Source organism: Sinocyclocheilus anshuiensis, unplaced genomic scaffold (genome assembly GCF_001515605.1).
Source record: "Sinocyclocheilus anshuiensis isolate Anshui unplaced genomic scaffold, SAMN03320099.WGS_v1.1 scaffold552, whole genome shotgun sequence".
In the NCBI taxonomy this organism is placed as follows: Eukaryota; Metazoa; Chordata; class Actinopteri; order Cypriniformes; family Cyprinidae; genus Sinocyclocheilus; species Sinocyclocheilus anshuiensis.
In genome coordinates, this window is record NW_015554362.1 from 1,249,613 (window position 1) to 1,266,059 (window position 16,447).

General features: G+C 34.6%; 2 protein-coding genes across 3 annotated transcripts in view; both read right to left on the minus strand.

The window, feature by feature from the left end:
* The window catches only part of LOC107671468 (eukaryotic translation initiation factor 3 subunit H-A-like), a 71,150-nt gene extending 70,022 nt beyond the window's left edge, over positions 1-1,128 (minus strand). Inside the window, exon 1 of the mRNA XM_016464390.1 lies at positions 972-1,128. Within this exon, the coding sequence (XP_016319876.1) occupies positions 972-1,052 (81 nt within the window). The 5' untranslated portion in view covers positions 1,053-1,128. The remainder of the gene's footprint in view (positions 1-971) is intronic.
* Positions 1,129-8,025: 6,897 nt separating this feature from the next.
* LOC107671466 (double-strand-break repair protein rad21 homolog) lies at positions 8,026-15,930 on the minus strand. 2 transcript variants are annotated; one of them, XM_016464387.1, is made up of 14 exons: positions 15,818-15,930; positions 14,455-14,641; positions 14,239-14,368; positions 14,042-14,141; positions 13,674-13,780; positions 12,142-12,339; positions 11,943-12,065; positions 11,172-11,303; positions 10,799-11,022; positions 10,565-10,718; positions 9,518-9,663; positions 9,259-9,441; positions 8,501-8,581; positions 8,232-8,423 (listed from the first exon to the last, which is right to left on the minus strand). In XM_016464387.1, exons 2-14 carry the CDS (start codon positions 14,596-14,598, stop codon positions 8,232-8,234), a joined length of 1,914 nt encoding a protein of 637 aa, XP_016319873.1. In that variant the 5' UTR covers positions 14,599-14,641; positions 15,818-15,930. The 2 variants fall into 2 exon arrangements, with proteins under 2 accessions (XP_016319874.1, XP_016319873.1); XM_016464388.1 differs by lacking the exon at positions 15,818-15,930 and having other exon boundaries at positions 8,026-8,423; positions 14,455-14,598.
* Positions 15,931-16,447: the final 517 nt, after the last annotated feature.

Below are 16,447 nucleotides of genomic sequence, written 5' to 3' on the forward strand. Positions count from 1 at the left end.
CACATACATACATATATTATACACACACACACAAAGAAAAACAAGTAGATAGAATAGAAAAAATAGAAAGCTAGTGTTTGTTAGTTTTTTGTTGTTGTTTTTTTAAATAAAAAAATAAAACAAAAAAGAAGATAAATATAGATAAAGTAGAATTAAAATAGAATAGAAAGTGTTAAGAGTTAGAGGGTCAAATAAAGGTGGAACAGATGTGTTTTTAGTCGTTTCTTGAAGATGGTTAAGGACTCAGCTGCTCGGATTGATAAATAATTCAATAATTATAATCATAATTCAAGTGATGAAGGATTTTAAAAGTCTGACAGTAATCAGTGTTGAGACCTACTGTAAGGTTAACCCTGCCTGCTTTAACCGTTTCAAAATGATTAACATTTGAAAACATTAGAAATGTAGAAAAGTAATAAGAAAAGTTTTCAGTTGTAATCAGTTTACATTACTTAGGTCTAAATAAAGAAATCATTGAAATAGTTACTACATATTACATTTTAAGTAGGGTAACTTGTAATCTGTAACCTATTACATTTCCAAAGTAACCTTCCCAACACTAGTAGACACTGCTGTGGAAAAAGCCACATACAGTGGGTAAAACATAGTTATCATGGGACATTCGTGCACTTTAATGTACTTGTAAGAATACCATAGTAATATAATGGTTAATGGTAAAAAACCACTGTACTTTCAGGAAGGACGGATAACGTTACCATAGTAACTTCAGTACCATGGTATATCTCAAAATACCATGGTACAGTGATGGCAGCAGATGGTTGTACCACCACTATACATTTTCGGGGAGTAGAATGTTCAAAGCCCTGGTACTACCTAAACTAATACAACAATAAAACACAGTTTTACTGCGGTATATTTTATTTTCAGTGCGCTTCCTGATACAGTGAAGGCTGAGCCAACCTGCAGCTGAACACAACACGAGTCTCTCACGCGTCAGAATAACAACTCACCAGCCCATCGATCTGGATCTGTTTCACCGGAGAATCCAGTGGATTGGAACCCGAAACAGCTGATTCTTTAAGGCTGCCCATTGTCTGATAAAGAGGGAAAAGGGCCAAAGCACGTGCAAGGAGGTTTTTCCGGAACGACGCGACTACTTCCTGTAAGAGGACTTTACGAGAAGACGTTTACCTTGTCAAAATAAGAGTCGCGATTTAAGAACATAAATGGGTGATTCTCGCGTTTTCGTTCTAAAATTAAAAGCAAAAATACTGCATTGTGATATATTAATCACATAATCATTTAGCAGCTCACACTAGAAGTTAACTGATCAAAAACAGCGCAATGGCTTTATTTCAAATGGAGTACTAGACTACTGTACTGCGTATTTAGCAGTGCATTCTGTATACTCCCTACTATTTGCCATTAGCATGTGAAACAATGGATATTACGCAACAGTAAACGTTTGAAACAGTATTATGTTACATTGATGTCAACCCTCATTATGCTGCAGGTATCGTCACTTAAACGAAAAAAATTTGTATTTAGTGTCTTACTTTACATTTAGTCGTTTAGCAGACGTTTTTAGCCAAAGCCACTTACAAATGAGGACATTAATGGCAGCAATCAAACTCAACTCGTTACTCGAAACGTCACACGCTAGGTGAACGTTTTTTAAATACATTTTTGATACTTTTGGAGCTTTGGTGGTGCCGACTTTATATTAATTTTTTTCTACTTGTTTTTTAGTCGAGCATCCATTTGAGGTTGATGTTTTTAGCAATCAAAATCAACAAATGCTAAAACAAGTCTCAGCTTAACGCAGTATACGTAGCAAGGTTTTTTTTTATTATATAATAAATAAAAAGAAAACAGATAGAATAGAGAAAGCTAGTGTTAGAGGCCTTTTTTTGTTTTTGTTAATTGTATAATAAATAAAAAGAAAACAAATAGATAGAATACAAAAAGATTAGAGAAGCTAGTTACATACACATATATATGTACATACATACACATATATATGTACATACATACACATATATATGTACATACATACACATATATATGTACATACATACACATATATATGTACATACATACACATATATATGTACATACATACACATATATATGTACATACATACACATATATATGTACATACATACACATATATATGTACATACATACACATATATATGTACATACATACACATATATATGTACATACATACACATATATATGTACATACATACACATATATATGTACATACATACACATATATATGTACATACATACACATATATATGTACATACATACACATATATATGTACATACATACACATATATATGTACATACATACACATATATATGTACATACATACACATATATATGTACATACATACACATATATATGTACATACATACACATATATATGTACATACATACACATATATATGTACATACATACACATATATATGTACATACATACACATATATATGTACATACATACACATATATATGTACATACATACACATATATATGTACATACATACACATATATATGTACATACATACACATATATATGTACATACATACACATATATATGTACATACATACACATATATATGTACATACATACACATATATATGTACATACATACACATATATATGTACATACATACACATATATATGTACATACATACACATATATATGTACATACATACACATATATATGTACATACATACACATATATATGTACATACATACACATATATATGTACATACATACACATATATATGTACATACATACACATATATATGTACATACATACACATATATATGTACATACATACACATATATATGTACATACATACACATATATATGTACATACATACACATATATATGTACATACATACACATATATATGTACATACATACACATATATATGTACATACATACACATATATATGTACATACATACACATATATATGTACATACATACACATATATATGTACATACATACACATATATATGTACATACATACACATATATATGTACATACATACACATATATATGTACATACATACACATATATATGTACATACATACACATATATATGTACATACATACACATATATATGTACATACATACACATATATATGTACATACATACACATATATATGTACATACATACACATATATATGTACATACATACACATATATATGTACATACATACACATATATATGTACATACATACACATATATATGTACATACATACACATATATATGTACATACATACACATATATATGTACATACATACACATATATATGTACATACATACACATATATATGTACATACATACACATATATATGTACATACATACACATATATATGTACATACATACACATATATATGTACATACATACACATATATATGTACATACATACACATATATATGTACATACATACACATATATATGTACATACATACACATATATATGTACATACATACACATATATATGTACATACATACACATATATATGTACATACATACACATATATATGTACATACATACACATATATATGTACATACATACACATATATATGTACATACATACACATATATATGTACATACATACACATATATATGTACATACATACACATATATATGTACATACATACACATATATATGTACATACATACACATATATATGTACATACATACACATATATATGTACATACATACACATATATATGTACATACATACACATATATATGTACATACATACACATATATATGTACATACATACACATATATATGTACATACATACACATATATATGTACATACATACACATATATATGTACATACATACACATATATATGTACATACATACACATATATATGTACATACATACACATATATATGTACATACATACACATATATATGTACATACATACACATATATATGTACATACATACACATATATATGTACATACATACACATATATATGTACATACATACACATATATATGTACATACATACACATATATATGTACATACATACACATATATATGTACATACATACACATATATATGTACATACATACACATATATATGTACATACATACACATATATATGTACATACATACACATATATATGTACATACATACACATATATATGTACATACATACACATATATATGTACATACATACACATATATATGTACATACATACACATATATATGTACATACATACACATATATATGTACATACATACACATATATATGTACATACATACACATATATATGTACATACATACACATATATATGTACATACATACACATATATATGTACATACATACACATATATATGTACATACATACACATATATATGTACATACATACACATATATATGTACATACATACACATATATATGTACATACATACACATATATATGTACATACATACACATATATATGTACATACATACACATATATATGTACATACATACACATATATATGTACATACATACACATATATATGTACATACATACACATATATATGTACATACATACACATATATATGTACATACATACACATATATATGTACATACATACACATATATATGTACATACATACACATATATATGTACATACATACACATATATATGTACATACATACACATATATATGTACATACATACACATATATATGTACATACATACATATACATACATACATATACATACATACACACATACATACATATATTATACACACACACACAAAGAAAAACAAGTAGATAGAATAGAAAAAATAGAAAGCTAGTGTTTGTTAGTTTTTTGTTGTTGTTTTTTTAAATAAAAAATAAAACAAAAAAGAAGATAAATATAGATAAAGTAGAATTAAAATAGAATAGAAAGTGTTAAGAGTTAGAGGGTCAAATAAAGGTGGAACAGATGTGTTTTTAGTCGTTTCTTGAAGATGGTTAAGGACTCAGCTGCTCGGATTGATAAATAATTCAATAATTATAATCATAATTCAAGTGATGAAGGATTTTAAAAGTCTGACAGTAATCAGTGTTGAGACCTACTGTAAGGTTAACCCTGCCTGCTTTAACCGTTTCAAAATGATTAACATTTGAAAACATTAGAAATGTAGAAAAGTAATAAGAAAAGTTTTCAGTTGTAATCAGTTTACATTACTTAGGTCTAAATAAAGAAATCATTGAAATAGTTACTACATATTACATTTTAAGTAGGGTAACTTGTAATCTGTAACCTATTACATTTCCAAAGTAACCTTCCCAACACTAGTAGTAGTAATTGTATATATTGTCATCACTTATAACAAAATATATATATATATGTTAAAATGTACCACTGTACTGCCATGGTACTCTTGTGAGTATCTTGAAGAATAGTAAAAACATAGTAATGGTATATCATGGGACATTCGTGTACTTTAATGTACTTGTAAGAATACCATAGTAATATAATGGTACTCTGACAAAAACCACTGTACTTTCAGGAAGGACGGATAACGTTACCATAGTAACTTCAGTACCATGGTATATCTCAAAATACCATGGTACAGTGATGGCAGCAGATGGTTGTACCACCACTATACATTTTCGGGGAGTAGAATGTTCAAAGCCCTGGTACTACCTAAACTAATACAACAATAAAACACAGTTTTACTGCGGTATATTTTATTTTCAGTGCGCTTCCTGATACAGTGAAGGCTGAGCCAACCTGCAGCTGAACACAACACGAGTCTCTCACGCGTCAGAATAACCACTCACCAGCCCATCGATCTGGATCTGTTTCACCGGAGAATCCAGTGGATTGGAACCCGAAACAGCTGATTCTTTAAGGCTGCCCATTGTCTGATAAAGAGGGAAAAGGGCCAAAGCACGTGCAAGGAGGTTTTTCCGGAACGACGCGACTACTTCCTGTAAGAGGACTTTACGAGAAGACGTTTACCTTGTCAAAATAAGAGTCGCGATTTAAGAACATAAATGGGTGATTCTCGCGTTTTCGTTCTAAAATTAAAAGCAAAAATACTGCATTGTGATATATTAATCACATAATCATTTAGCAGCTCACACTAGAAGTTAACTGATCAAAAACAGCGCAATGGCTTTATTTCAAATGGAGTACTAGACTACTGTACTGCGTATTTAGCAGTGCATTCTGTATACTCCCTACTATTTGCCATTAGCATGTGAAACAATGGATATTACGCAACAGTAAACGTTTGAAACAGTATTATGTTATATTGATGTCAACCCTCATTATGCTGCAGGTATCGTCACTTAAACGAACAAAATTTGTATTTAGTGTCTTACTTTACATTTAATCGTTTAGCAGACGTTTTTAGCCAAAGCCACTTACAAATGAGGACATTAATGGCAGCAATCAAACTCAACTCGTTACTCGAAACGTCACACGCTAGGTGAACGTTTTTTAAATACATTTTTGATACTTTTGGAGCTTTGGTGGTGCCGACTTTATATTAATTTTTTTCTACTTGTTTTTTAGTCGAGCATCCATTTGAGGTTGATGTTTTTAGCAATCAAAATCAACAAATGCTAAAACAAGTCTCAGCTTAACGCAGTATACGTAGCAAGGTTTTTTTTTTTTATTTATATAATAAATAAAATGAAAACAGATAGAATCGAAAAATAATAGAGCAAGCTAGTGTTAGAGGCCTTTTTTGCTTTTGTTAATTGTATAATAAATTAAAAGAAAACAAATAGAATACCAAAATATTAGAGAAGCTAGTTTTTTTTATTTTTAAGAATAGAATTAGAATAGAGAGTGCTAGAGTCAGAGGGTCAAATAAAGATGGAAGAGATGTGTTTTTAGCCGATTCTTGAAGATGGCTAAGGACTCATTCTCAGTCTTTGTGTAAGAATGCCAAATAATTAAGAATAACATTGCATTGTGGGATGATACAGTATTGATATATTATAATAGAACCAGAACATTTCATAGGGGGGCACACTTTTTTAAAAATCTGAGTAACAGACATTCACCCAAACAATAACAACCCGCATTATAACTGAAACAGAACACCAATAAAGGATAGTTCAACCTAGAGAAATTTAGATAAATTAATTACTCAAAATCCATTTGCATTATGCCTACACACTACAAGACCCGGTTTTCTTTTTACATGTTCCTGCAGCAGAGGTATGTTGTTTTTTGTCCAGTTCTGAGTTCTACAAACTCGTGAATGCTCTCGTTATAACAAAGCAAGCATAGACACGATGTAAATAAGAGATTCACTGTGAGAGAGAAAATTCTAAATGCCCACCTCAGTGAGTATTCACTTTATCAGTCGATGCAAGTAAGCACTGTGCGTTGTACACTCACTCATACACACACAGAACTCTAAAAAGGATTTATGCTCCTCAGGTGGTAACTCAACCTCACATTAAAAGCCCTGTACAATTAATTACATCCTGCAGCTTATTTATTGTTTGTTGCATGTTTAAGTTTTTTTTTTTTTGTGGCTCTTTCTGAAAAATGCTTTAACAAAAAAATGGAGGGAAATGGTTCTTTGGTCAAAAAAGGTTCCTGACACCTGACCTAGGTTGAAATTAATATTTTTTGTTAAAAACCATAGATCCCAATCAAATACAAACAATAAAGAGCAACGTAAAATCAGAGGAATGGAGGAAACATTTTTTTTTGTCCAAATCAATTATCAAAATTTAATCACAAGTGCATAAAAATTCCAATTGTATGCAGGAGTTTAACAAACCTTTAATAACCATAATTGCCATTAAAAGAGAGATACAAAACATTGAACTATTGTGTTGTTAAATCCACTTGGGTTTCCAAAAATAAACCTTTGTCTCTCATTGTGACATTATTAAAAAGTTCAAATGTACACATAACTAACTCTACTTAAATGTAAAACTTACTGGGGTAGCGCTTATGAAGGAAAATAAAAACAGAACAATGGGGGAAAAAAGTAGTGAAACTGAACAATCCCAATGGCTTTGACAATATGGAGGTCCAACATGTACTAACAAATAACACCCATGTAGGTACAATGTCTTCATGATCTATTGGATGTGACTCAAAACCTTTAAAATTGTCCCCAAAGGACAAAAACTGATACAAAAAGCAACAGTAGCAAAACAAAACTGTTAAATACAACTACTAAAAACATGCATCTATACAATATGGAACCGCGGTCCTGGCGTGGCGATAATGGCGCTGTACGGCTCGGTCTGCGTCAGCTCGATGGCCTGCTGTTTCTTCAGCACCAAGAAGCTGTAAAACTTGGCTGCTGCCTGTTTCTTGTTGTTGTTTATGCACAGCTCGAGCAGGCTGATGGACTGGGCTCCAGTTTTAGCCACCACACGCTGCCAAAACACAGAAGAAAATGAGGAAACGTGTTTTGAACATTTTTCTTGTGAAGATATATGGTCCAAATACAAACCTGAAGACCGTGAAGCATCTGCTGAGTTCTCTTGTTCCACCGTCGCTCCTCTTGGTCCTGGTCTCCTTGTCCCTCCTCACCCTGTTGATTAAAGCACATTGAACAATTATCAGTAACATATGGAAGCTTGTTTCTGCAAGGGGGGGGGGATTCTTTCACAATTGTCAGAAAAAAAGTCAGAATTGCGAGATATAATCTCAGACTGACTTTTCCTTGCATTTTTCCCCCTCAGAATTACAAGAAACTCAGAATTGTGAGATATGAAGTCAGAATTCTATTAGAATTATGTTTTGTTTCTGCCATGACATTAAAAAAAAAGAACTAAGTAGTCAGAATTGCAAGACCAACTCAGAATTTGACATTTTCCCCCCAGAATTGCAAAATTTAAAGTCAGAATTGCAAGATGTAAACTCGCAATTGAGAGAAAAAAAAAATCAAATTGCAAGTTTATCTTTACAAACCAATTGCAAATATTTCTTCTCGCAATCGAGTTAGGTCCCAACTCAGAATTCTGACTTTTTCTCTAAATCCTGAATTCATAATTCTGTTTTTCCCAACACAAAAATAAAAAGGTAACTGCTACTTTTTCCTCTCATAATCCTGACTTTTTTCTTAGAATTCTGAGGAAAAAGTCTGAATTGTGAGATATAAACTATATAAAAAGTCACAATTCTTTCCGATGTGGGATCGGGCTTCCATAGCAATGGCAAAGTCAAAATGAGACATTTTCTTCCACCTTTCAATGACAAACGTCTCACCTCTTCGTCGCTGTCATCCTTGTCTTTCTCCTTGCTTTTGTCATCTAATAGGTCCAGCTCTGGTACCAGTCTAGAGAGGTTAGTGCAGTCCTCAGGAGGAAGATCCACCTGGGGCATGTCGAGCTGTTGGGAAAGGACCGACTGATCCACGGGTTGAAGCATCTGATCCAACACTCCCATTTGCTGGAATGACAATTGAGCACATTAGACTACATTCCAAAACCTTTACAAAGCAGCATGATTATCTGGTTGGACTTACAGGCAAAGCTGCATCTTTCTCAAGCGACTTGCGCTTGACTCCACGCTGGCGAGATGGAGGTGGCATCATGGACTCGTCCAGAGCGGTTCTGCTGCCCTCCATAGAAGAAGCCTGCAGCATACTGGGCTCCTCCATGATGGTCTGATCTGTAGGGCACAAGTAGGAGACTTTAACTTGAGGCTTTCAAATGACTATGACACAACTGTGGGGTTTTCAAACTTTTAGCCATGGACCCCCAAATATGATCTCCTCATTCAAGAGATCCCCATTCTAAAATTTAAAAGGCAACTATATTTTTAAACGTATAAAGACTAGGGATATTCTCATTAACTAAAACCATGAAAAAAAAATACTTTTCCCTACTTGAAATAAAATGTAATGTAAACTGTATAATTAAAAAAAAAAAAAAAACGTATTTCAGCTAGTTGCAATTTTTGTTTAGTTTAAGTTAACTAGAACATTAATAAATACTATATGGATATTTAAAAAAAAACACACAAATGATAAACACAACAATATTATTAAAACTTTAAAATAAAACCCAGTATATATAAATCAAATCTTAAATCATATATGTATCTCTCTCAACTATACTAAAATAACCAATAAAGACTAAATTTATATTGTGAAAAATAAATATTATATATGTATAAAATATTACATGGGAAAATATTTAGTTACATTGTGTTTTCTACTCCTTATAGTGCTGTACTGTTAAACGTATTTGAAATCTATTTTTCTTATTTACATATAAAATATTTGTATTATCCATTTTAATCTTTTTTTTTTAATCTCTTTTTATTTTTAACATTTTTACGCTTTTCTATTTTCAGTATCATGTGTTTTCTAGATACTACAATACTGTACTATTTATTTAAATACAGTTGTATTATTTATTTGAATACTTTTTATTCAGTTAAACTTATTTTACTTATTTGTTTTCACCTGTCACTCACTTGTGGTCCCCAGACCCCAGTTTGAAAACCCATCTGTTAAGCTACAGCAGTCGTGCTTATATAGCCACTCAACAGCAAGTCAAGAGCTTACCAATCACTTCACTCCTGTGACCCAGCACCTCCTCTCTAGGCACTTCTGGGTTCTCCAGCTCCTTCAGGAAGTCCTCCAGGCTGTCGGCCTCTCCTCCCTTCCTCCTCTTCCTCAGCTCATCAGGCACCAGTGGAGTCAAGCAGCGAGTAAACATCTACAACAGACACATTTCCCGTTAATTTAGCCCTGAGCTTTATCACACTGATGTTACAGTGACATAAGATCAACCATCACCTTCAGCAGTCGGCCGTTCCAGAGAGGCTGAGCAGGCAATGAGAACAGCTTCTCTACACCGCCAGTTTCCTTCCACATCATCAGTTTCTTAGTAGGAGGAGCCAAATCCAGCGTGGTGACGATATCGGAGTAGTCGCTCAACTGAGCGCGGATGGTCTTACTGTCCAACTCCTTCAGACTGTCGACAATGAGCTTTCTCTTTCTCTTAGCCTTGGTCTCTTTCACTAAGAGCACACCACAAGTGTTGTATTAATTCATATTCAGGCCACAAAAATCATAATATAGATGGTTGAAACAAGCTGAGACTGAGTTGAAATGAGACTGAGATCCATTTGATAATTTAATTCAATGTAAATTTTTTGTTCATTTTTACCAGTAATGTCAATGGGCTCAAGAGCAAAAGCTTCGTCTTCATTGGGCACCAGAGTGGTCTGTTCTGTCTGGTCTGTGGTGTTGGGAAGAGGCTCCACTGGTCCAGAGTCTGGACTGTCAAGACCGGCAGCAGCTGAAATGATAATGTAGACACATTATGAGAGTAAATGACTTTACACTTGTGTTTGCTGTTCATATTGGTTTAAAAATGCAAAAAAAATTAAAAAAAAATGCATTTCAAATATACTTACTTCTTGCTCACAAATTCATCATAGAAAACTTTACTACAGAAAAGACCCTTTAATCCCTCATTATTGTGAATCAGGGTTTTTAAATATATAAACAACTTACATTTTTGTGACATGGAAAGGTTTGTTCAAGTTATCTAATGGTAAAACACCAAGAAATGATTTGTTAGAAAAGAAAAATACTTGGTAAAACTATTTTATAATATCCTTGTTACATACTTACTATAGTACTAACAGTACAAAATGCATTATTACAAGCAACTAACCCTAAACCAAACTCTAACCCTATAACGAAGTATATTTTGTTAATTAAACTTACTCGGCATTTAATTGTATAACCTTAAAATGAAATGTAACCAATTTTTTAATGTAGAGAATTAACATGAATACAAAAAAACTTTTAATTTATACATTTCCATAAAAACTTGATATGGCAGGGAAAACTTCAATAAACATTTTTTTACTTCATAATCCACATTTCTAGTTATTTTATAGAAACAAGCTATTTTGTAGGATTTACTTACGAGAAAAAGCATCAAAGTCGTCGTCATCATCACCGTGGTCTTGAGGCATCATCACACTGCCTGTGATTGCTGGAGGATCATCGAATATACCACCACCATCCTCATTGCTCAGAATCTTATCCACTGAAATTGAGCAGACACAGGGTTTAGTATCACATCATCATCATATGAACACTATACAAGTCAAATTGGAACTTACTCAGAATTCCACCATCACTGTTTTCCAGGTTGTTCTCCCCAAAGTCGTCATAGTCAAGGTTGGTTGATTTGTCAGGGAGGTGAGCGGGACCAGGCTCAGCTTCCAGAAGCAGGGTGGCGGCAGAGGATCCATGGATGATGTCCACCTCAAAAGCATTCTCTTCCCTCATTATCTCACGATCATCCATACCAAAGTCACCTGATATGACATTACCAGCATTAAGTTATGGAGAACATGGATCACGTGACTTACTAGAATAAATCGTGTTTCCCACACACAGACTGCTCAGATGGGGTGCCCAGGTATCACAATAATCCACAAGACTCCAGTCCACCAATTATCTTGTAGTAAAGTGAAAAGCTGCATGTTTCTAAGAATCAAAACCATTATTAAGGCATTTTAACTTTAAACCATCACTATACCAGTCCAAAATCTATAACAATGCTTCCTCCAGTGAAAAAGCCCATCTCTTGTTGTCCTCTCACATCAAAATCCACCCACATTTGCCTTCGCTTGTAAACGGTGCTTGATCTGTGCATATTTCTCTCCTGATTCAGACAAGGTGAAATTTTCACTGGAGAAAGCAGCCGAAAGCAATGGTTTGAAGTTAAAAACTTTAAAAATCTTTATGGATTTCTTACAAACATGAGATATGAAAAGAAATGGTCTATTTTAATATAAAAATGTTATAACGTTTTGTAATAAGAATAGAGCTATAAATAGAAATCAGTTTAAAGGTGCAATAGGTGATTATCTTCAGAAAAAAATTTCGTTATGCTGGTTGAAAGTCTCTTCACATCTGAATAGCAATCATTTAAGTTAAGTGGTCTAAATAGACCAAGAAATGTTCGTCCAATCAAAAAGCTCGGTCCGAGCGTTTTAATTGGCTTTCCTACCTGCCTGTCAACATATGTATTTGCATACCTCTGCGCACCCTGTTCGCGCAGACAGGATACGTCATCAGCGCGTTCATGCATGCTGTGCAGACGGAGCGAGAATGGCAGACAAACATCAACAAGCCGATCTTCCTTCATGGTATTGTAGTACTTTTACTAACTGTACTATAAATACTATTTAAATTCACATCTTGCACACTTTAATGCCCTTTGTATGGAACATATACGCTCGCTTCGAACTGGAATCATGGCGGAATATCCGGTGATGTACACTTCCCAGGGCACTCACGGTCGAATAGAACAAACGTCGCACATGATAAGAGATGCATATGAAATGTGCAGAGCAGGAGGGCGCAAGGATTGGAGTTGGGAACCGCTGATGTAGCCTATTGTAAAGTTGTCTCTGGTGTTCTGGTCTGTGAGCGTAAATGCGTTCAGGGGGCGTGGCCTTGGACGGCGATTGCAGGGAGGGTGGGACGTTCGCTTTCAGTGCTATCAGGCTAAAGTTAGCATTTTCCAAGATCTCCTACTGCACCTTTAAGTTTTAATTTAGAAAATACATTATTAATGTAATTAATCTACTAACACAAATATATTTCAGATCTGTGGGGAAACGGAAAGCTTACGAGTTTTTACCAAAGTCATTGTCGGCCATGAGACTGATGTTTCCTACTTCCTCCCTCATGGTGATCTCTTCAACACGACTCTGGTTCAGGGTGAACTGCTGTGCTACATCTATATCACTGAAATAGAGGGATTTAGGAATTTATAAATCATAAATGCAAAGTCACACTCAGGAGGAGTCCTTTACAACGGAAGAAATGCTTAGAGCATAACTAAAAAATTCACATAGATGATTTTAAAATTCCAGGACCACCGTGAAGTTTTAAACAGAAAGCAAAGTGACACCAATTACACTGTAAATATTTCATACACTGTCTGTGTATTAACGTACACCAAACATCTTGTGTTAAAAACAACAGAAGACAACAAGTGCTCCTTACTCCAGATCAGGAAGGGGCTGGTCAAAATCATGGAACTCCTCTGGTAAGGTGATGGCGTTGTATGCAGCCTCACGGTTGTCTTCTGGCAGATCAACAACACCTACAAAACACAATGCATTCTAGTAAATAGAGACAGTCAAACCCAGGTGACTTTGAAATCTATAGATTTCACTAAAATGTGCATTTAGATTCACTACCTGGGCGGAAAGCCATTTTTATCTTGATAAACGCTTCATTGCAATCAGCCAAAAGATATTTGGCTTTTCTATGGTAGATCCTCACCACACCCAAGAGAAGATGGCCAGATGTACGCAGAGCCATTTTCACCTATTTTAACAGTAACAAAACAGAATAAACATATGCATTGACACACACTATCCAAAAGAAAACAAGCAGCAGCGTTAAAGACGTACCTTTGGTGAAATTATGCTTTCCACGCTGCTCTCCAGGTTGCATTCAAAGACGTGTGCTTTTGTCAGCTTTTTGTCCCAGTGGGCCGCCAGCCAGATCTTGGCCAGCGGCCCACGTTTACTGAGGACGAAGTGGGCGTAAAACATTGCCCTGGTGTCTGGTCAAGGCTCCGAGATCTCTCTGCTACACCTGGAAAGAGACACAAGAGTGTTCGTTCAAAACTTAAGAGCATAGTAATGTCTCAAAACCTATGCACTGGAACATGACTACCTAGGCAGCAATTTAAGCACCATTGGCAACTCACTAGGTTTTGAGATACAGAATACACGAGAATGATAGAATGCATCATTTATACTGAAAGTGCAAGTGACGTGACATGTGGCCAAGTGATGGTGTCCCATACTTGGAATTAGTGCTCTGCATTTATCCCATCCAAAGTGCACACACAGCAGTGAACACACACACACCGTGAACACACACCCGGAGCAGTGGGCAGCCATTTATGCTGCGGCGCCCGGGGAGCAGTCGGGGGTTCGGTGCCTTGCTCAAGGGCACCTCAGTCGTGGTATTGAAGGTGGGAGAGAGAGCGCTGTACATTTACTCCCCCCACCTACAATCCCTGCCGGTACGAGACTCGAACCCGCAACCTTTGGGTTACGAGTCCGACTCTCTAACCATTAGGCCACGACTTCCCCAAAGGGACTTCCCCTGCACAACCAGCCAACGAAATGCACATACAAGCAAAAGTCAAATCGTGTGCAAGACTCTAAAAACACAGGTTTAGATTTGCTGTAAATATTATTCACTTAGTCTGAGTTACTAGTCAGATGCATTACATTAATAGCATTTAAAAGCATTGCCCGCCTTTACACCAACATTAACACGTGAAGGCGATGTAACGTTAACGTTATAACACAGTTGCACGCCACCAAGACGCCGTATTATCCAATGCAAAGCTTAAAAAAAAAAAAAGTCGAATACACGCGAAATATAGAAAAATGCATTAATAAAGATGGAAAAGAGTTGCGTTAATTTTCACCCAAGCGTTTGGCTAGGTTGTTGATTAGCAAGCTACGCTACTTAACCATAAAATAACCAATAAATATATAACTTCTAAGCTATAAGTGACAGAGTTTATTTTTGTAGTTCATAAACATCGAAAACAAGTTAGAAACCAATAATAGTTATAATTTAAACAATAACGTTACCTGCAAAGACAAATTATTTTCAAGCTACCGTTAGCAATTAGCATTAGCCAACTGTTGATTAGCAACAGCACGTAAGCGTCAAATTTCACCCTCCCGCTCATATATTCCACTTCACAAGCATATTTATCCGCAACAACACACATTTTCCGGAACGTACCATTCAAAATATGTTATCTGTGTTGATTACGGCTAGTCTATTCTCTCCCCTCCTGCGGAGAGAAGTTAGCAACCGTTTCCTCTCATTGAATCCGACAAAGATGGCGCGCGCTCTCGGCGGGATGTTTACAGTCAAAATTTGGCGGTGGGAGGAGCTTGGTTAGTGATTGACAGGAAGTGGCTGCAGGGGGGATGGCGGTAGGAGGGGCTTAGCTGGTGATTGACAGGACGTGGCTGTAGTGGAGCCCAATGACAGCGCGCTGTGCGATAGGCAGAGGGCGGTGTTGTGTTACTAAACGAATACTGGGTTTGAACTTTGAAGCTGAGGCGTCACAACAATGTGCGACAAGAAGTCGAATGAATCTATAGTTCCTGTAATAGTCACTTTTGTGTGCATGAACAGATGAATAGATATACATTTCATAACGTTCTCATAAAAGGTATACATTTGAATGCACTGTAGTTAAACGCTTTGGATAAAAATCGTCTGCCAAATACATAAATGTACAGACAGAGTAATTAAATAAAATTATGTAGGCCAAAATAATGGTCTGTTTGTTGTGTTTTATTTATTTATTTATTGTATGTTAAATGTGTGTGTGTGTGTGTGTGTGTATATATATATATATAT